At 37.7% G+C, this 22,897-nt stretch overlaps 1 protein-coding gene and 1 pseudogene across 2 annotated transcripts in view; one reads left to right on the top strand and one right to left on the bottom strand.

Moving 5' to 3' along the window:
- The window catches only part of LOC103327340 (putative RNA 3'-terminal phosphate cyclase-like protein), an 88,934-nt pseudogene that overhangs the window by 29,000 nt on the left and 37,037 nt on the right, over nt 1–22,897 (bottom strand). The window lies entirely within an intron of this gene.
- On the top strand, nt 13,577–17,150 carry LOC148921527 (uncharacterized). Its single transcript, XM_089041817.1, is given in 2 exon segments — nt 13,577–14,360; nt 14,363–17,150. Coding segments are annotated over 2 exon segments (2,904 nt in total). The 5' UTR covers nt 13,577–14,035; the 3' UTR covers nt 16,942–17,150.

Here is a 22,897-nt window from a genome sequence, read left to right as displayed (position 1 = left end):
TATTAAAATGAAGACCTATTTTATGTCTCAAGATTTATGGACCACAGTTGATAGTGGTTTCAATAATCCAAAAAATTCAATTGTGGAACAGTTGAGGCAAATAAAGAAGGATCAACAGAAGGATGCAAAGGCCTTATATGCCCCGCAACAAGCCATGCATGATACGATTTTTCCAAGGATCACGGGAGCCACAACTGCAAAGGAAGCATGGAATACCTTAAAGGAGGAATTTCACGGCAATGCCAAGGTACGTGAACTTATATTATTCTTATTCAATAATATGTAAGAATTATTTGTATCATATGTGAACTTTGTGTCTTAATGAAAATTTTGTAAAAAAAAATATGTATTAAACATTAGAAATACATACGTATATGTACAATATAACTATTGTATATTTGTTTTTAAAAAAAGGAAGACATATACAGAACACAAATTTATTATTAAAAAATACGTACGTACGTATGTACATACACACATATTTTGCATGATTTCAACTAGGGCTCGTCAATGGGCGGGCGGGCCCGCCCAAATTTAACGGGCTTGGGCCGGGCGGGCGGGCTTTAAAGAGGAGAGAAAATATCGGGCGGGCGGGCCGGTTTTTAGAAAATTCAAAGCCCAAGCCCGACCCATAGGTCGGGCTTGAGAAAGCCCATTGGGCCGGGCTGGGCTAAGCCCAACGGGCCGGGCCGAAACGGGCCTACTTCATTCGAAAAAAATCATAAACTTAATCATAAGGGCATTTTAGTCTAAATTTGAGATTAAACTCACTTAATTCCAATATTTTCACATCAAACCAAATTCATAAAATACTCAATAAAGTCACACAACTTAATAAGATTTTCCACAAAAATAATAAAACAAAGTATTATTTTTGAGGTTATTACATAATTAGACCATAATACGTTTTAAGAAATAATTTAAAAAAATAATAAGTATCAAAAAGATATTTTTTTTAAAGGATGGTATAAATAAATATGTAAATGTTTGGTGATGTGTTCAAGAAAAACATGATTATATTTGGTGGTAGTAGTACGATTATGTTTCGTGATATGATTATGTTTAGTGATATGATATATTGTTCATCTTATTTATATATATATATATATATATAATTGTTGTATTAATAATTGACACAAATTAATGTGCTAATCATCCAATTATAAACTAGGAATGAGTAAAGAAAAGTAAATGAAATGAAACAAATTATATATGTGATTTAAGTGATATAATCCTAATCCTAAACTCTTATTTATACATAATTATATATCTATGCGGGCCTAACGGGCCGGGCTTTTGTGGGTGGACCGGGCCGGGCTTTCTTGGCTTAATCGGGCGGGCCTATGGGCCGGGCAGACACCCAAGCCAAGCCTAGCCCGGCCCAAGGCGGCGGGCCATCTCAAAGCCCATAATGGGCCGGGCCGGCTTTTTCCAATGGGCGGGCGGGCCCCCATCGGCCCATGAGCCCGCGGGCCAAATGATGAGGCCTAATTTCAACTTGGCGACCCGAATTAGCTGACGGTGCCTTGAAGATTGGTTTGTCTTCTCAAATTGATTAGACAAGAGCCAATTCTCTGTCAACTTGTATGTATATACGTCTTGAAAAAATCACAGCTTTTGCCTTTGACATCGATTGTGATGTTGAAATAAAAAAAATTCGGCCAAATAAATTTTATCATTTATTTCAAACAAAGATTAAGGTGTATTCAATTTTAACTTTTAATGACTTTCAATGAGTTTAAAAGTCTGAAGGTATTTAATTGTGACTTTCAAATAGTCTTTAAAAGTTTAGTTGTATTCAATTGTGAGTTTTAAAGAGTATTTAAAAGTTTTGAGTTATCCAAAATATTAATGACTTTTAAGAGTGCTACTAAACGAACCCTAAAATTAACTGAGTACACCCTACTATAAAAGTATATATTGAATTACTGATTTACCCTAATATAAAATGACCAAAAGGGATATATGGAATTGTGAAACAAATATAATTTTAATGAATACACCATACTAACCATATTCAACCCTAATCAAGAGATTGCTTGTCCTATTGTGTTTTTAACGAAAGAGGTGGTGATTGCAAGAACTTGGAATTGCAAAAAGGGTGTCAACAGTTTTAGTAGAAGCATAAATCCATATGAAAAGTCAAAGATTTATAAACACTATTAAAAAAATCAAGCTGAAAATCAACTATAAAATAATGCTACAAGTATTAGAGTGTACTAGGGGTATTTTTGGTAGTTCTATAGGGTGTACTTAGTTAATTTTACATTTTAATTAAAATATTAGGGTGTACTCAGTTAATTTTAGGGTTCGTTTAGCAGCACTCAACTTTTAAAAACTTTGTGAAATAAATGACTTTTCAATACTTTTGAAGCTAATTCTTACTACCAAAAGTCTTGCTAATTTACACCAGACTTTATGAAAATATTGGGAAGCTAGGAAGATAGAACCAAAACGTCTCCAATTCTGTCTTCCCTCGTTATATCAAGCAGCAAGCAGATAGGTCTTTTTTCTTCATGGTTGGGGCTCCACTTTGGTATCCCATCTTGACTTCCTTCGGGTTGGTAAAAAATCTTGAATGTTTTTCTTCTCTTCTCATCCACACATGTACTTTCCCTCTGTTGATGAATATTTCTTCTATTCTTTTCCTCGTGCTTGCATCCTGAAGCTTATCAATATTTCATCACAAAGCTATGTTTGCATATAAATATTTTATTATATTGATTGTCTCATATGCTAGGTTTGCATACAATATTTTATTATATAATTTTTTGCCCTTAAACCCATTAATTTATTATTTAGGTACTGTTTCTTTACCCATAATTCGTTAGGTGGATAATTTTTTCATATAATATTCTCAATTTGATTACATCCCATTGGGCTAGGAGAATTGCGAGAATATAGACTCTTGTAATCTGACCATTTCTGTTGATTTGTGAGTGTTTATGAAATATTATTGATGATTGAGTAATATTTATTTCTTTTGATAAGAATATGTTACTTATCTATGTGATTTGATTTGATTAATAAAAATTTAAAATGTGCATTGGATGCATTTAACCTATAAGCTATTATGAAAATATACACAATTAATAAGGATTTGTATCCAATTGTTTTTTTTTTCTTCCTAATTTGTTGTTCCATGTATGCCGACTAGTTCATTCAACATAAAAGATAAATGCTATTCGTAAAATAAATAAAAAAATAAGTATTTAAAAGTCTATAAAACTCTATGAAAAAAGTATATGAAAGTTTGTCACTTAACTTTATAAAGTATGTAAAATTCATTAAGAATTTGTCAACTCTAGGAAAGTCACTCACTTAAAAAATGTCTTTAAAAGTTAGAATTGGATACACCCCCTAAATGATATCAACATGGGTTCTCAAAATTTTTGGGATATCTGTTACGTTTCAAATTGGTTTATCATCTTCATTTGTTTCCTTTTCTATTTTGGGCATGGCATGCCACAAATCCATGGATGAGATACCCAGAAATTATTTGGATGCAAATCCATGGGTGAGAAACCCAGAAATTATTTGGATACAAATCCATGGGTGAGTAACCCCAAAATTATTTGAATGCAAAAATCCATATGGGTGAGAAACCCAAAACCTTTACAGATGAAAAATCTGGAAAATGGGTTCACATATGCAAATAAAAAAAAGGGAGTTTCACTAAAACACCCAAAATGGAGATTGAAATTATAAAAAAACCCAACACCCAAAATACTTTATAAACACACCCAAAATCCATCATTACACACACTCAAAACCCATTTATAAACACACCCAAAAAGTTGACTTTGGGGTTGATTTTGGGTGTGTTTCTATATTTAAATAGTGATTGGGTTTTTTTATAAATACATGTCTAGGATTGGGTTTATTTATAAATTTGTATAAAAAAAATGGGTTATACCTCTGACTTTGGTAAATTTGATCAACTCTCTCCCTCTCTGTCAAAAACAAAAGCACACAATTTCTTCTGTGTCGGAGCTGCTTTGAAACAAAAACAGAAAAGAAAAATTAGCTGTTTGGGTACAGATGGAGTAGACAAAAAAAAAAAGAGGAAAGTGGCGTACAGCCACTTTGTTTGAGATTTGAAGAAAAAAGACAGCCACGTTTTAATGGCGTTGCCTGGTGTTGTTGGCATACAGAAGCGATAAACCAAAAGAAAAACAGCAAATTAAAAGGATTGGAATTAATGGCTTGTGCTAGTGGCATATTAAAACAATAAACAAAAGAAGGCTTGAAGGGGCCACGTTGCACAGAGTGGAATTTGCTTTGAAGCAAAACAAAACCATGCATGGTTGCTGGTGTGTGAATAGGCAGTAAGCAAGAAAAAAAAAACAAAAGAGGAATTGGCTTGGTGCTGCATATGGCAGTAACAAATAAACAAAGAAGAAGACTCCCACCGAAAAAAAGAGAAGAAAAGTCAAAACAAAAAAAAAGGGAAAAGAGGAAGGAACAAAAGTGGCGTACACAACCACTTTGTTTGTGTTGCTGGGAAAAAAGAGGAAAAAGACAAAAAGTATTGGAACCTCTTGGTAGCTCTCTTGGTAGATTGCGGTACTGACAGCCTGTTTGTTTTATTCTTATGCCTGCGTAAGTTTTGTACCAATTGTGGCTTTGTGTAGTCCTTTAAAGGCTGAAGAGATACAATGTTTGCTCTCAATTTGGACTGATCTCAAGTGTTCCAGATAAGTATGGGAGTGCAAGGTCTGATTTTACTTGGAAACAAACTCTAGGAAGAGTTGAATAGCTATCAGGTTGCTTCAATCAGCTGCTGGACCAAAGCTTTTCGTGGGCTCCTTGCTCGTGGGCTAATTAACAACAAATATTAAGCCCGAAATAGATTAATGGGCTATCAAAAATAATTACCCATTAATTCTCAAAAGTCCATAATATTTAATGGGTGGACTAAATAAACATTCATTAAATTTACAGAGGCCCAAATTGCCTATAATATGGTTCATGGATCATTTTTTCAAAACATCATCATAGCCATATTTGGGCCCGAGTGCAAATGTCAATTTTAGAAAATTAGTGGGTTAATTAATCAAAATTGCTCATTATTTTTCTTGGACATTGATAAAAAGAAAAATGGTACAAAACCATCCAATTTTCCCCATGAGTCATCTACCCATGCAATTTTCATTGAGATTAAATTCAAATCTCTCAAATAGGAATTCTCAACACTCACCCATTAATTTTCAAATTTTCTCATGGCTCCTCTACCCATGAAAATTCCAATGAGATTAAATTCAAATTTCTCAAATACAAATTCTAAATTATTGGGCACACTTACCCATTAATTTCCAATTTTCCCATAGGTCATCTACATATGAAAATTACCAAATTGTCTCAAAGACACAAATTCTCAATTAGTGAGCCACACTTACCCATTAATTTCAAGATTTTGGAACTACGTCGGTTTGATCCCACTAAGGATACGTAGGCAGTCTCAATAGACGCAATCGCAACCAAATTTGAAGCACTGGTTATATCAACCAAATTCCCACAAATCAAATATCTACCTTTACACAAATCAATTTCAAACTACGTTGGTTTGATCCCTTTGAAATACGTAGGCAATCTAGAGATTCAATCTAGATGCAACCTTCTCAAACACAATTCCATATCGAATCCCTGATCTATTCAGCTAAATTCACTCAAACACTTCTCAATCAAATTCATTCAAATTCCTCCTTTCGCAATGAGTCATTTATTCATTGCGAATATTTGAACTATGAGTGGCTTGATCCCGCAAGGGATACGTAAACACCCTGAGGTTGGACTTAGGAGCAGTTGCAAAATCAAACACACACGTTCTGCTTCTTTATGATAGAATCAAAGGGTGTTCCCTTGAAGTAAGGGATTGTAATTAAGAAACTTGCGTCTCGAATGGGTCGAACTTGAAATAATAAAACCCAAATTATATAATTAGTGGTGGTGAAATTATGTTGGGATGATCACATTTTTCTTCAACATAATTTTTGGCATGCCCAATGTGACCCATTTACCTTTTCATCTCCAATCATAAAGTGACTAATGTTCTTACTTGTGTTTGCCACAGGTTAACAAAACCAGATACAATTGCACCACAAGTAACAATTTTCTTCCACAAGATTGAAACTACCAGGAATGCATGCACCAAATGAGTAGGGTTCAGAAAGACTTTCATTATTGGTCAGAGCCTCATCAAGTGCGCCATTCAAGCCCATTCAGAGGGTCAAGCCTCAGTCACTCCTAAGGTCGTCAAGACCCAACTGAAGAAAATACCGTCCAAGAATGCTCTCCGAAATGCAAGAAAGAGAGTTGCACGTGCTTTGAGGAAGAAAGAAGCAAAGAGGCAGTCTGTTAATGAGATTTTGTTCGAGCTCTTTGGGACAAGTTCAATGGTGACAGCAAGCGAGAACACCTCAAGCACCTTGACTGTGCCTACTCCCAAGAAGAGTAATACCACCCGATTGGTCCAAACCATGATTGGATCAATCCCGGTCGACCTATATCCTACAGATTCTTTTTTGATCACTTCCACCAGTGAAACTAGTGAGGAAAGTCAAAAGGATAACTATGTGGAGAACGCTAAGGTCCAAGGGGCCAAACCTCCATCAAGCCCAAAAGCCCATGATGTGGAATCCACATCACAAGAGGTTTACCCGTGTTATTTTAAGGGTAAATTCAAAGTCATCATCATGAAAAAGAAGGTGGTGAACATACCTCATTCACAAAGGAAGCTCGTGCAAAAGGTGAAGACAACTGATGTTTTAAGGGATCAAATTCCATATCACAGGAGGCAGTCTCAAAACCTCAAGATCAGTCGAGGACCTACATGGGCTATTGACCTGTTCCAAATCCCGAGACATGATAGGGATGATCATTCCCGAGCTTTCCGCTATAAACTCAACCCACTTGGACGATTATTTGCTATGGAATCCTCTTTACGATGATCCCGTACTTCAAACTCAAGAGAATGATGACATAGTTTCCTAAGGGACCAAACTTCATGATGGAGTGGAAAACATGCAAGTCATGATGACTAGTACTTCTAATACTGAGGACCAGTTGCCCTTAATCCAAGAAATGATGCAGGATCTGCGAAGGGAAATGCAGTAGAAGTTAGTAGAAAAAGAGGCGAAAATAGCATTACTATTTGCTCGGTTGAAAGAAAAAGCCATCATAGGAGAGCAAGACAGGGCAAAACAAATGAATCAGTGACCCATGAACAACAAACAAAAGAGGAAAAAGGAGAAAGCTCTACGAGCACAATTTCCCCAAACGACATAAAGGCATTAATTGCTGAGGGGATTCGTGAGTTCCAAATGTCCATAGTACCTCCTGTTCAAGGGTATTGAAAACCCTTCCCTTCTCACTATGATGCCATCCCATTGCCGAAGGGTTATCAACGTCCCATATTCGATAAATTTGATGGCATAAATAGCTCACCTCATGAACATCTGGCACATTTTTATTCAGCATGTGGTGAGACATCTCAGTCAGATGCTCTCCTAGTGCGTCAATTTGTCTAATCCCTAAAAGGATAAGCTTTCACTTGATATACATAACTACCGCTAGGTTCTATCCTGACATGGGAGGACATACAAAAAGAATCCTTGGCATAATTTGTCAGTTCTAAGAAGAAGGTCTCGATCATGGACATAGCTCAAACTACCCAAAGACAGGGGAAAGTGCTAATGACTTCATAATGAGATGGAGGAGCCTCAATCTTCAATGCCCAGAGAAAATTACCGAGCAATAAACAGTGCAAATGTGCTACAACAACCTCATGCCAGACACTATGACTTTTGTTGCCACTGCTGAACCCCAATCATTTGAGACTTTGGTGTCAAAGGCGAGCAATGTTGAAAGACAAATTGCTCGCCAAAAGTCTGCGACTCAAAAAATTCAATTTGGGGAAAAGAAAAATGACAAGAAGTTTGCAAAGGGAGAGTCATTGGCCACTTTTGTCAAAACTGAAAAAAAGAATGACAAAAGCCAAAGCAAAGACCCACCCAAAAAGCTCACTCTTAAAGAGCGCAAAGCGATCAAATGTTCTTTTGATGATGAGGATGTAGAAGAAATCTTTGACTAACTTCTTGCCTCTAACGCTATTACCCTGCCAAAATCAAAGCGTCCTGCTGAGGCTAACAAGACAAACGACCCTAGAATATTGTCGGTATCATCGTCTCGTCAGTCATAAGCTTAAGGATTATTATATCCTGAAGGACAAAATCCAAGAACTCCTTAACAATGATGGTTTGGAGATAGACTCCTCTTCCCCTCTCTCTGTGCAGTGTGTGCAGAGCTCTATAGCTGCAGAGGCTCGGATACTTTCCCGGAGGTAAAGGTCACAATCCCAAAATGCAAGAGGGTTGAAGAAGCATTTTAAGAGGCTCAGTGCCCCGAAGCATTGCTTGACAAACTGGGTGGTGGCTTTGGAAAGTCATATAATAGTATAAAATTGCCCTTTGTGGGTGAAAGAAAATCATAACTTTGAGGGTGAAAAAGAAGTAGACTTTGGAAAGAAATTAAAAACTAGGAAGGATGCAACCATTAATTCACTTGCTGAAACATGATGTTGTGTGGAAGGACAATCATGTTGTGCCTAAGTACTACGAAATCATTCGGGACATCATTAAGCTATATGTCGAGTGGGAAAGCCGCATGCCTAATTGCTTTTTGGATATTCAACACATCAATATCATTGATGATTGATTGGACAATAATGTAATGCTATCTTCTGGTGATCAAAACACAAAAAGAACTTGTAAGGCATAATTCAAAGTCTTGGTGACAAAAATCCTTCACAGTGAGAATAGAAGACCAGTGGAGCTAACACACTTTTATGACATGGCTAGTAGCGACAAGGTGAATTTTCATAATTTATGGCATCATCCTCTGCTCATGGCATCCCATGAGAGATACAAGTTTCCTAATAATGCCTTGGCAATCCTTGGACGTGTGTCACATTGGATTGAGGACTACAAATCTTACGAGAAAAGCAAATACATAGATGAAAGGAAAAGGAATATTAACATCAGAAACAACATTCAAAGTTCCAAGCATCATATAGCTTTTAATTCTGTTTATGAGCTGATAAAGATAGTTATGAAGATAATGTTGTGGGGGTGCTTAATTACACCATAAAGATTGCAGATCATCTCGGTGAACATTTGACCAAGACCCATCAAAACTCTTTGCACATGAAATAGAAGAAGCGCTTACTGCATTGTTCCCCGAGAGACTTATAGATTTATTTGAGTTCCTTGTAGTTCATAAAAATCTTAGCGTGGGTACAATTGAAGCCATGTTGCTTGTTCATTTTGATGCTCCAAAGAAATCTCCAAGTTCATCTTTTGCATATTAGGGGACGTTTTCTTAGCTTCATGCTCTTCCCACGTTTGGCAAACTCTCTCTTCTGCTTCCTTGATGCCAGCTTCCTTAACATCCAATTCTTCAATCTCTTTAGCAACCTCTGTAAGATTTGTCTTAAGGGCCATCTTGGTGTTTAAACATTCCTCGCACTGACAGATCAAATCGTGAATCACATCAACATTCACATCTCCTAAGGCTTCAATATAAGCACTTCTCTTGGAATGTCACCTGGCAAGCTCAAAAATTCAGTCCACAAGCTAGGCAAACTGTTTAAATGCAGTTTCACCATACCCAAGAATGTCAACTGCTGACCCTAAAAGTTGAAGGGCCATAATAATCTCTGAATGGTGCATATGAAGTTGAGGAGGTGTCTTTGAGGAGGAATGTTGGCTAAAGATACCTTCAGTTTCTCTGGTGATAAACTCCTGTCTACTATAGTTCACTTCGTTCCTAAGAATTTGACAAACAAAATTCTCGACTGATACTAAATTTCGAAGGGGTTGCACAACTGCTATGGACCCTACACCTTCAGGACATTGATTATCGGCTAGACCATTTTGAACTTGTTGAAGTTCAGATTCTTCAGCGAGGGGGTTTGACCCACCCATGTTGAAGTTAGCACTCTCATGAAGAATGCTTTTCTCTTCACCTGAAGAAAGTACCTCAAACACTGAGAAATATGGCCTTTTAGCATTACAAATTCTTTTCTTGTGTCTTCTGCTCGAAGGAGCACCATGAGGAGGTGAAGATGAATTGAGGCCTCTTTTGCCCATGCCTGTCGAGATATGTTTCAAATTATCAGTCACAAAGACATGGTCCCTCTTTTAGACGTGCATGTGTACCAATGAGAAAATTTTTGACACAGAAAAGCTCATGTAAAGTGCACATGTAGTCATCCACCATCTACAATACCACCAAGAGCATTCTCCAATGCTGGTGAAGCACAAAATATAGAAACGCGTCTTGGTATCTTTGCGTAGAAGAATCGCTTAGGCTCTCGCCAACTTCTCAATCCCACATCTCTACTTCTCACGTACACTAAATAAAAGCTGGTTCGACGAAAATCCTTGATCAAAGCCAAACTGGCTGTTTGGGTAGTAAGGCTCCAACCAAAGATCGCCATCTACCCTTGCAGGAAGCAATGCAGAGTGCATGCAAATCAAGTACTCAAAGATATCATGTGCTAGTGTCTCTATGTCTAAAAGGATATAATAATCATGTGCAAGGAAGACACTAGGGCGACAAACCACAGAATCGCTTATGAGGATTATCCTAGCTCGAGTGGGGTCAACATATTTAGCCTCGATTTGGCTATACCTCGCAAGAAAAGGGTAATGTTCTGGAAAGTCGCTATCACATCGACGTGTAGTCAGGTCAGGAAAATACTCGCCTAACTATCCAAGCACATAATGAATGGGAAGACATGCGTTTGCTAGGCTAGGGCCTCTAAGATGAGTAGCAATTGTACCAAGAGCATGGTAAATAACACCTAATACCCCTGGAGCAAGCCAAACTTTGAGCCCACGAGCCATCAAACTTGCCACATAGAAGCACTCAGGCCTTATGGCCTTGCTAGTTGGCATGACAATATGGCTAAGCCAAAAAGCCAAGAAAGCAGCCAGCTGACCCTCGTGAGAAATGTTCAAAGGAAGTTTCCTAGCCTCAGCTACTTGTTTAGGAATTACGTTCTTGCCATTGCTAGTAGCACCATATATAGCTTCTCCTCAGAAAAAAAATGCTCAGCCCAGTTATTGTAGTAAACTTTACCTTTCTGATGGAAAATGTGTAATTGTACATGGATTCTCAAAAGTTCGCCAACACTCGAAGGATACAAGTCTTCATGACATAATTCTTTGTTTAGGGGAATGAACTCATCATATGGGAGGCCCAAAATTGGTAACCCGCTAATAACTTTCAAGTCGTACAAAGAAATACTCATTTCGCCATTTCCGTGATGGAAAGTGTTGGATAGAGGCCCCCATAACTCTCAAAATGCTCTCCGTACATTAGAGCAACAATCATAAGAGTAACGGGAAACAGCCACTGCACCAAAAAAACCAGCTTGGTGCAAAATGTCTCCAAAATTGTGCAAGATAGTTTCTATCCATTCCATTACGAACGGTTAGAAGGTAGCTCGACCATGAAACCTGAAATTGCCCTCTCATGCAATTTGCTCATGAAGCATCTTGTGCATAGCTGGATAAAATTCATCTCTAGATAAAAACTCTTTGTCCCTATCTAACGAGTTGTTTACTTTCGTCAAATAATGAGCTTGAAAGTAAGCACCTTTTGCTTGGGAAACCTGAATGACTCTGTCTTCCTCATGAGGATTAAACTTGAAATGTCTACTACTCACTTGATCAATATTGAACCAAGTCACGCGACTCTCAGGAGGTAAGGAGAGGTTGATCGAGTTCATAGGAAAGGATCTCATATATTCCCGACCAGCCATGATTGCTTCTCCACGTGCATTGAGGGCATGTTCTTTTCGAAGGTTCCCGTGCGCATTCACCACCTGAAATTGAGAATGCAAAAGGGAATTAGTTCACAGTTTAAAACAAAAGCTTCTCAAGCTCCGCATGTGTAAAGACATTACACGCACGAAGCTTGAGGGGGCAACTATTGAAAAAAAATAAAAATTCACCCAATTAAATCTTATCATTTATTTCAAATAAAGATTAAATGATAAAGTCAAACCAACATGGGTTCCCAAATTTTTTGGGATATCTGTTATGTTTCAAACTGGTAAGGCTAAAGCTGATCAGCACTTACTTGAAATTCAAAAAGTGTTGCGTTTTCAGAAGAGTCTTATCTAGTTGGCCTATAAAGAGGCTACAACATAAAAAGAAAAAAAGAGAGGAGAAAGCCGAATGATAGATTAAAAAGACTGCTGGAGAAATTAGCAGTGCAAAGAAGAGAGGAAAAATTTCTACAGGTATTACATCATTTTTTTCTTTTCTATGTTGGGCATGGCATGCCACAAATCCATGGGTGAGAAACCCAGAAATTATTTGGATGCAAATCCATGGGTGAGTAACCCCGAAATTATTTGGATGCAAATCCATGGGTGGGTAACCTAGAAATTAGCTTGCGGTACTGACAGCCTGTTTGTTTTATTCTTATGCCTGCATAAGTTTTGTACCGATTGTGGCTTTGTGTAGTCCTTTAAAGGCTGAAGAGATACAATGTTTGCTCTCAATTTGGACTAATCTCAAGTGTTCCAGATAAGTATGGGAGTACAAGGTCTGATTTTACTTGGAAACAAACTCTAGGAAGAGTTGAATAGCTATCAGGTTGCTTCAATCAATTCTGGACCAAAGCTTTTCGTGGGCTCCTTGCTCGTGGGCTAATTAACAACAAATATTAAAGGCCTGAAATAGATTAATGGGCTGTCAAAAATAATTGCCCATAAATTCTCAAAAGTCCATAATATTTAATGGGTGAACTAAATAAACATTCATTAAATTTACAGAGGCCCAAATTGCCTATAATATGGTTCATGGATCATTTTTTCAAAACATCCTCATAGCCATATTTGGGCCCAAGTGCACATGTCAATTTTAGAAAATTAGTGGGTTAATTTTTAGGTGAGTATATTTAACGGAATAATACACAGACTTTTACGGAAGGACGATTTTGGTACATTATAAAAAGTTTAAGGACGTTTGAATTGAAAATTTTAGTTGGTGGACCAAAATGATAATTTCGCGATAGTTGGGGGACCATTTAGGTCATTAACCCTTGAGATTAAATTCAAATCTCTCAAACAGGAATTCTCAATTAAAGGGCAACTCTCACCCATTAATTTTCATATTTTCTCATGGGTCATCTATCCCTGAAAATTCCAATGAGATTAAATTCAAATCTCTCAAATACAAATTCTAAATTATTGGGCTATACTTACCCATTAATTTTCCATTTTTCTCATAGGTCATATACCTATGAAAATCTCCAAATTGTCTCAAAGACACAAATTCTCAATTAGTAGGCCACACTTACCCATTAATTTCAAGATTTTGGAACTACGTCGGTTTGATCCTATTAAGGGCACGTAGACAGTCTAGCATATAAATAGATGCAACTGCAAACAAATTTGAATCACTGGTTACATCAACCAAATTACCACAAATCAAATATCTACCTTTACACAAATCAATTCCGAACTACGTTGGTTTGATCCCTTTGAAAGGGTACGTAGTGTCACGGCCCGCATGTTCAAGGCCCAACCCGTTGGATTGATCATGCTAGACCTCTTAGCCCACATGTCCAGATTCGTTGTATAGTAGTTGGTAGACTACAGTTGGTGACAGTAGTTGGTAGATGTTGGTAGGTGACATTGTATCTTACTCACCTACTGTGGTGGTAGGTGGGATAGGGATAGTATATAAGGGGGATGACACATTGTGTATCCTCACCCCACAACTTGTAAAGCATTTGAGTAGCAATACAAGCATATATTCTCCCAAACTCTGTTAAGCATTCTTACTGTTCTTGCTCTTGCGATTGTTCTTTGCTTGGTTCGATCTTGTATTGTAGGAAGGAGGCTGACTTAGCTTGTTCGAGAGGCGATCAAGTCTAAGGCCGCACGGAAGGAAGACTCCGAAAAAGTCATCCCGTGACAGTTGGTATCAGAGCGAAAGCTCGAATCATTCGAAGAAGCATGTCGAAGAGCGGATCCGATGTGGAGACTGATCTGTCCAAGGTCAATATGGATCGTGGGGGCAAATCAAAGAGGGAACGATCTAGAGATGTTGTAGCCATGATGGAGAAGCGGCTTTCTAAGATGGAGATGGCCGTGGTCGAGTTTGATCAGCGACTCGAGGAGGACGTCCTTACGAAGAGTGGCTTCGAAGCTGTGGTGGATGAGCTTCAAGGCCAATTCCAAGGAGCCCTCAACTCCGCATTGGACAGCATGCGGCTAGATGTCCAAACCAAGATGGATCACTTCTTAGCGGAGCTTACTTCGCTTCGTGAGGAGGTGAAGGATGTGAAGGAGATTGGGCTTTGTGCAAGGAAGCTGTCTTGAACAAGACCCGGACTCCGAAGGAACCAAAGGTGTTAGATTCTTTCAAGCCCAAATCCTATAATGGGAAGAGGGAGGCGAAGGAGCTAGACACATTTTTGTGGAATATCGAGAGGTATTTCAAGTATCTGAAGCTCGAGGATGATGAGCCCAAGATCAACACGGCAACGTTGTTTCTCACCGACAATGCTCTCATGTGGTGGCGTCGTCGATCTATGGAGATCGAACAAGGTACGTTTACACTTGAGACTTGGGATGAATTTAAGAAGGATATTATGTTGCATTTCTATCCAGAGAATGCCAAGTATGAGGCAAAGGAGAAGCTGAGATGGTTGAAGCAAACTGGGAACGTGAAGGACTATGTCGCCATGTTCACCAACCTATTGTTCGAGGTGCCTAGCATGACGGATGAAGACAAGCTCATGTACTTCATGAGTGGCCTACAGAATTGGGCCAAGCTGGAGTTACAAAGGAGACATGTCCAAACCTTGTCAGAGGCGATTGCTGCAGCTGAGTCTCTTGTTGAGTTCAAGAGGAAGGATCAAGGCGACTCCAAGTTCAAAGGAAAGAAAGATGGCAGTGGATCCGGTGGGGGAGACAACAAGCCAAAAGAGGGTAGCAAGGCTGGGGACAAGTCTGACGGTCACAAGTCATCCGGGAAGAAGAATGACAAAGGTGACAAGGGGAAAGACAAGTCGAAGCTAGCTTGTTACTTGTGCGATGGAGCGCACATGATGCGGGATTGTCCGCAAAAGAAAGCCTTGAATGCTATGAACCGAGAGAAGGAAGAGGAGGCCGACAGGGAAGCAAGAATGGGGGCCATTCACCGTTTCAATGCTGTGCAGGCCAAAGTCGCTCAACCACAGGTTCAAGCCAAAGGTGTGATGTTCGTCGATGCCATGGTGAATGGTAAGACAACTCGTTGCCTGGTGGATACAGGTGCCTCGCACAACTTTATGTCCGTGCAGGAAGCAAAGAGACTTGGGTGTCGAGTCTCGAAGGAAGCAGGCAGTATGAAGACGGTGAATTCAACTGCCAAACCAATTGATGGGGTAGCTCATGGTGTGGAGCTACACATTGCTGCTTGGAAGGGAGTAGCTAACTTCTCCGTGATCCCAATGGATGACTACGATGTCGTGCTAGGAATGGAGTTCATGGACGAGGTAAAAGCATTTCCCATTCCATTCTACAATACTATGTGCATTGCACAGGGTGGAGCAATGCCATGCATGGTGCCAGTGGTGAGGCAACAAGGCGAGACGAAACTCTTGTCAGCCATGCAATTTTCAAAGTCTTGGAAGAAGGGCGAACCGACGTTCCTTGCAACTATGAAGATGGATATAGTTCAGAAGGAAGTCCAACCCGTCCTGAAAGCTATGGAGGCAATCCCTAAGGCGTTTTCAGAGGTCATGCCCAAGGAGTTGCCCAAAACCTTACCACCTAAGAGGAAGGTGGATCATGCCTTCGAGGAGTTGAAGAGGGCACCTATGGAGGAACCAATGCTGAGACTTCCTGATCTTAGCAAACCATTTGAGGTACACACTGATGCATCAGATTCTGCTATTGGTGGTGTACTCATGCAGGATGGACACCCATTGGCTTTCAAGAGTCGGAAGCTCAATGACACGGAGCAGAGGATACGAGAGGGCTTGTTGCATGATCCCCAAAGTCTGTTGGAGCTTGTCAAAGATGGGAAGACAAGAAGATTTTGGCCCGATGATGGTGTTCTTTATGCAACAAGGAAGGTGATCTATATTCCAAGGTGGGACAATCTGAGGCACTATGTGAGTGCCAACCAGCGAGATTGGGCAAAGTTGTTGGATGTTGCTCAATTCTCATACAACTTGCAGCGGTCGGAGTCAACAGGGTCAAGTCCTTTCGAGTTGGCAACAGGACAACAACCTATGACACGAACACGGTGGTGTCGGGCTACACGGGGAGTAGCCCAGCTGCATACAAAACAGCCAAGGAGTGGCGAGGAGACTAATGAGCTGGCTCGGGCTCAATTGGAGAAGGCAACTCGGAAGATGAAGAAATGGGCGGACAAGCATAGGCGAGATGTTGTGTTCCAACCAGGTGATATGGTCTTTGTGAAGCTCAACCCTTCTCAACACAAGTCCACTAGAAAGTTACACAAGGCGTTGTTGAGGAGATATGAGGGCCCATTTCCTATCATCCGATCAGTGGGAAGAGCTGCTTACCGTGTGGAACTACCACCCCGATTGAAGATTCATCCGGTGTTCCACGTGAGCAATCTCAAGCCCTACCATGCCGACCCCGAGGAGCCAAGTCGTGGAGAGTCCAAACGAGCTCCACCTTTGATGGTGACTTCATTTGACAAGGAGGTTGAGTGCATCATGGCCAAGCGAGAGGTGCGACGCAAGGGTGTACCGAGGTACTTTGAGTACTTTGTCAAATGGAAGGGCCTGCCAGAGTCCGAAGGCAACTGGGAGAAAGAAGAGTCTTTGTGGAAGTACAAAGACATCATCGAAGCATTCGAACGAGAAGGATCTACCTCGGCGACGAGGACGTCTCCGGATTAGGTGGGGGAGAATGTCACGGCCCGCATGTTCAAGGCCCAACCCGTTGGATTGATCATGCTAGACCTCTTAGCCCACATGTCCAGATTCGTTGTATAGTAGTTGGTAGACTACAGTTGGTGACAGTAGTTGGTAGATGTTGGTAGGTGACATTGTATCTTACTCACCTACTGTGGTGGTAGGTGGGATAGAGATAGTATATAAGGGGGATGACACATTGTGTATCCTCACCCACAACTTGTAAAGCATTTGAGTAGCAATACAAGCATATATTCTCCCAAACTCTGTTAAGCATTCTTACTGTTCTTGCTCTTGCGATTGTTCTTTGCTTGGTTCGATCTTGTATTGTAGGAAGGAGGCTGACTTAGCTTGTTCGAGAGGCGATCAAGTCTAAGGCCGCACGGAAGGAAGACTCCGAAAAAGTCATCCCGTGACGCAATCTAGAGATTCAATCTAGATGCAACCTTCCCAAACACAATTCCATATCGAATCCCTAGTCTATTAAGGTAAATTCACTCGAACACTCCTCAATCAAATTCATTCAAAATCCTCCTTTCGTGATGAGTCATTTATTCATTGCGAATCTTTGAACTACGAGTGGCTTGATTCCCGCAATGGATACTTAGGCACCTTGAGGTTGGACTTGAGAGCAGCAGCAAAATCAAACACACACGTTCTGTTGCTTTATGATGGAATCAAAGGGTGTTCTCTTGAAGTAAGAGATTGTAATTAAGAGATTTGCATCTCGAATGGGTCGAACCTAAAATAATAAAACTCCAATTATTTAATTAGTGGTGGTGAAATTATGTTGGGAGGATCACATTTTCCTTCAATATAGGATAAGCAGTTTTAGGATCTCTTCTTCAGAACGGGCCTGAGGTGAAGTGTGATGTCAAGCGATAGTGTCAAATCAGTTTATGCAATTTGTTGTGCAAAAGATCATCTAGACAGACATTTCAAAACTAACAACAACGTCTTTTGTAGTTAAAGAGAAAAACATTTAGAGAATAAGCAACACAAATTCACTCAATAACAATCAGTAATAATCATAATTTATTATGTATAGTTCATGTCACCATGAATGTCTTGTAAAGAAACAAATATAAAACAAAAAACTTTACTATCAGTATGAGATTAAAAATAGAAGGGTTGGACATTACCATAACACTTCCAAATCTGTTTATTACCAGCATATGATATTAAAATTCAAGTCTTATTGGATTGCATAGAGACTGCCTCAATCAAATTCATTCAAATTCCTCCTTTCGTGACGAGTTATTTATTCATTGCGAATCTTTGAACTACGAGTGGTTTGATTCCCGCAATGGATATGTAGGTGCCCTGAGGTTGGACTTGAGAGCAGTGGCAAAATCAAACACACACGTTCTGTTTCTTTATGATGGAATCAAAAGGTGTTCCCTTGAAGTAAGGGATTGTAATTAAGAGACTTGCATCTCGAATGGGTCGAACCTAAAATAATAAAACCCCAATTATTTAATTAGTGGTGGTGAAATTATGTTGGGAGGATCACATTTTCCTTCAACACAGGATAAGCAGTTTTAGGATCTCTTCTTCAGAACGGGCCTGAGGTGAAGTGTGATGTCAAGCAATAGTGTCAAATCAGTTTATGCAATTTGTTGTGCAAAAGATCATCTAGACAGACATTTCAAAACTAACAACAACGTCTTTTGTAGTTAAAGAGAAAAACATTTAGAGAATAAGCAACACAAATTCACTCAATAACAATCAGTCATAATCATAATTTATTATGTATAGTTCATGTCACCATGAATGTCTTGTAAAGAAACAAATATAAAACAAAAAACTTTACTATCAGTATGAGATTAAAAATAGAAGGGTAGGACATGACCATAACACTTCCAAATCTGTTTATTACCAGCATGTAATATTAAAATTCAAACTTACAATAAAAGCATAATTAGTACTACCTTATGATCAAAATAACTCAGAAGGATTCGACGGGCAACCACAATTAGCACTTCTAAACAGCTTACAGCAAGTATTGACTCCCGAAATGCATTCCGCAATTCTTAGGCGTTCAAGTCCTAAGGTACTTCTTTTTTTTTTTTTGATCAACCATGAATTAGATTCGAAGCCAGGTACTCTGCATATCACAAAATCAACAATTAAAAAAACACCTTCGTATAGCCGTGCGGCTATACGCTTTAAGTATATTATATTGGCTTTTTATCACAAATGGTCCTTAACGTTTACGATTTTATCACGAATGGTCCTTGAGGTTTTTTTGTGACACTAATAGTCCTTAACGTTAGTGCTTTTTATCACAAATGGTCCCTCCGTTAAAAATTCTGTTAAGTGTAATAAGTGGAGCCCACATGTCCAATCACATCGTGACATGTGGATTAAATAAATAAAGAAATAATTTTTATTTTATTTTATGAAAATCCATTCTCTCTCTATCTCTCTCCCCCTCCCTTTTGCCCTCTCTCCTCCCTGTGCTCTCCCTCTTCCTCTGTTTTTTTTCCTCGCTGTACAGCATCCCATGCCCACCCACCCACAACCCACCCCTCTCCCTCTGTATATTTTGCAAAATAATCACTTGCACAAGGTAGTTTCACATTTCCTTTTACACAAATATTTATTCAAACAACTTAAAATAATTAAAAATAGAGGGGGAGAGTAGAGGAGGAGAGAAAATACAGTGGGAGAGGGTAGGGGAGTTGGGCATGGGTTGCGGCTTGGGTGTGTGTTAAAAAAACAGATACCAATAAAAGAATCCCAAAGACCATTTTTTCTTGCAGGTGGCAGGCAATGGGTAAGAAAAAAACAAAGGGGGATTGTGGGTTATGATTTATATACCACTATACAAAGATGGAGAAAGATATATGGGTTATATTATTATTTTTACAGAGGGAGAGGAGAGGACAGGGGGGAGAGAGGGAGAGCAGAGGGGTAGAGAGGGGAGAGGATGGAGAGCGAGGGCAGAGGGGGAGAGAGATGGAGTAGAGGAAGGGGGATGAAAAGTTGTAGAAAAAAAAAGGAATTTTCATTAAAAAAAATTTATTTAATTATTTTTTCATCCACATGTCATAATGTGATTGGACATATGGTACTTGTCTTCCACATCAGACACTTAACATAATTTTTAACAGAGAGACCATTTGTGATAAAAAGTCCTAACGTTAAGGACTATTAGTGTCACAAAAAAACATCAAGGACCATTCGTCATATGATAAAAAGTCTATGGAGTATAGCCGGGCGGCTATACTACTGATTTAAAAAAAAAATTTTAAAAAAAAAACCCTTTTAGTTGCATTAGTTTATACTTTATAGATATTAATTTCATAGTTTCGATATATACTTTATAGATTTAATTTTTATAATATATATTATTTTTATTTAATAATATGAGAAACTTATTTGTATAATATGTGACTTTTGTGTATATTATTGAAAATTTTGTAAAAAAACCAAGTGTATTAAACATAAAAAATAAGTACGTATGAGTAAAATACGAGTATTAAATGTGAAAATGCTAAATTCTTTATATGGCTATTAACTCTAGAAAGTAAAAACTCTGAAGGAGTCAATATAGACTCAGGTAATCTCCTAATAGTAATAGATAATACTCTAAACTATCGATAATAAAAAAATCAGGGAAAAACAATTTATAAAAAAAATTAAATTTCACAGTATCTATGTAAAGAGTATAGCTGCACAGATACACTATTTATTTATTTTAAAAAAAAAATTAGTAAAGCCAATCAGCTATAAGCTATTTAAAAAAAAATCCGACAAAAAAAAAAAAAAAGGACATGCCTAGCGCCTAACTAGCGATTCAGCGTTCACATGTAAAAATAGTATAGTCGCGCGATGATAGTATTTTTAAATATAAAAACCGTAGTATAGCCGTTCGGCTATACTCTTTAAGTATATTATATTTAACCAGAGTATGGCAGCGGCTATACAATTTATTTTAAAAAATTTATATATAAAAATAAAAGGACCCTTCTTGTTTCGTTCGTTTATACTAATAGATATTAATTTCCCTGTTTCAATATATATACTTTCTAGATTTTAATTTTTTTAATATATATTATTTTTATACAAATTTATAAATAAACTCAATCCTAGACATGTATTTATAAAAAAAACCCAAACACTATTTAAACATAGAAACACACCCAAAATCAACAATTGTATATTTTTTGGGTGTGTTTGTAAATGGGTTTTGAGTGTGTGTAATGATGGGTTTTTGGTGTATTTATAAAGTGTTTTGGGTGTTGGGTTTTTTTATAATTTCAACCCCCATTTTGGGTGTTTTAGTGAAACTCCCTTATTTTTATTCAATAATATGCTAAAATTATGTGTATAATACGTGGATTTTGTAAAAAAAAAATAAGTGTATTAAACATAAAAAATACGTACGTACGTGTACAATACAAGTATTAAACGTGAAAATGCTAAATTCTTTATATGAGTAACAACTTTGGAAAAGTAAAAACTCAAAAGGGGACGATAAAGACTCAGGTAATCTCCTAATAGTAATGAATAATGCTCTAAATTATCGATAAACAAAAATCGGCAACTGTACTTCTAAATAGCTTACAGAGAGTATTGACTCCTAAGGTACTTTGCATATCACAAAATGAACAATAAAAAAAACCGGTAGTATAGTCGCGCGGTTATACTTTTTATATAGTATATTCTTTGCTATACTACCTATTTAAAAAATGTAGAAAAAAGAACCCTTCTAGTTATATTAATTTATACTTTATAGATATTAATTTGCTAGTTTCGATATATATACTTTATAAATTTATTTTTTTAATATATATTATTTTTATTCAATAATATGCGAAAATTATTTGTATAATACGTGAATTTTGTGTGTATTATTGAAAATTTTGTAAAAAACTAAGTGTATTAAACATGAAAAATAAGTACGTGTGTGTAAAATATGAGTATTAAACATACTAAATTATTTATACAGGTAATAACTTTGGAAAGTAAAACTCCAAAGGGTACAATAGAGACTCAGTTTGGCATTCTTTGTCTGTGAAAATAATTGTTGTCAAATTTCTGTGAGAGAAATCAGTTGTGAGATAAAGCAGTTTAGTGTTTAGTAAACTTTTTGTTAAAAGTGTTGTTGGTACTGATTCCAGCATAGTCAGAAAATGATTGTCGAATAATCATTAAACCCAGCGCCTCTTTGAAACTGATTCATGTTTAATAAGAAAATCAAAATACCTCATTAACTGCTTTCTTTTATAGCTTTCTCTCAAAACAATTTTTAACAATAAGTGATTTTCTTATAGTTTACCAAACAGGCTGAGCTTCCCAAAATTGTTTAAAAATCACTTATCACACCAAATAAGCAATGCCAAACTGACACTCAGGTAATCTCCTAATAGTAATAGATAATGCTCTACACTATTGATAAAACAAAAATCGGGGAAAAACAATTTTTTAAAAAAATATTCAAAGTATCGATGCAAATAGTATAGCTGCACGGCTATACTATTTATATTAAAAATTTAGTAAAGCCGCGCGGCTAAAAAACCCCGGGTATAGCTGCGCGGCTATACTATTCACAGAAAAAAAAGGGGACACGCCTAGCGCCCAAAAGCGATGCGGTGCCCACATGTAAAAATGGTATAGCCGGGCGGCTATACTATTTTTAATAATATAAGAACCCTAGTATAGCCTGGCGCCTATACTATTTATTTAAAAAAAGAACCCTTCTAATTTATACTTTATAGATATTAATTTCCTTGTTTCGATATATATGTTTTCTAGATTTAAATTTTTTTATATATATTATTTTTATTCAATAATATGCTAAAATTATGTGTATAATACATGAATTTTTTGTGTATTTTGTAAAACTCCAAGTGTATTAAACATGAAAAATATGTACATATGTGTATAATACGAGTATTAAACGTGAAAATGCTAATTTTTACGGATAATGACT

This window comes from Prunus mume, linkage group LG1 (assembly GCF_029339155.1).
Source record: "Prunus mume cultivar Tortuosa linkage group LG1, ASM2933915v1, whole genome shotgun sequence".
NCBI classification, from domain to species: domain Eukaryota; kingdom Viridiplantae; phylum Streptophyta; class Magnoliopsida; order Rosales; family Rosaceae; genus Prunus; species Prunus mume.
The sequence above is the reverse complement of the archived record's forward strand: the minus strand, read 5'-3'. Positions and strand labels throughout refer to the sequence as shown.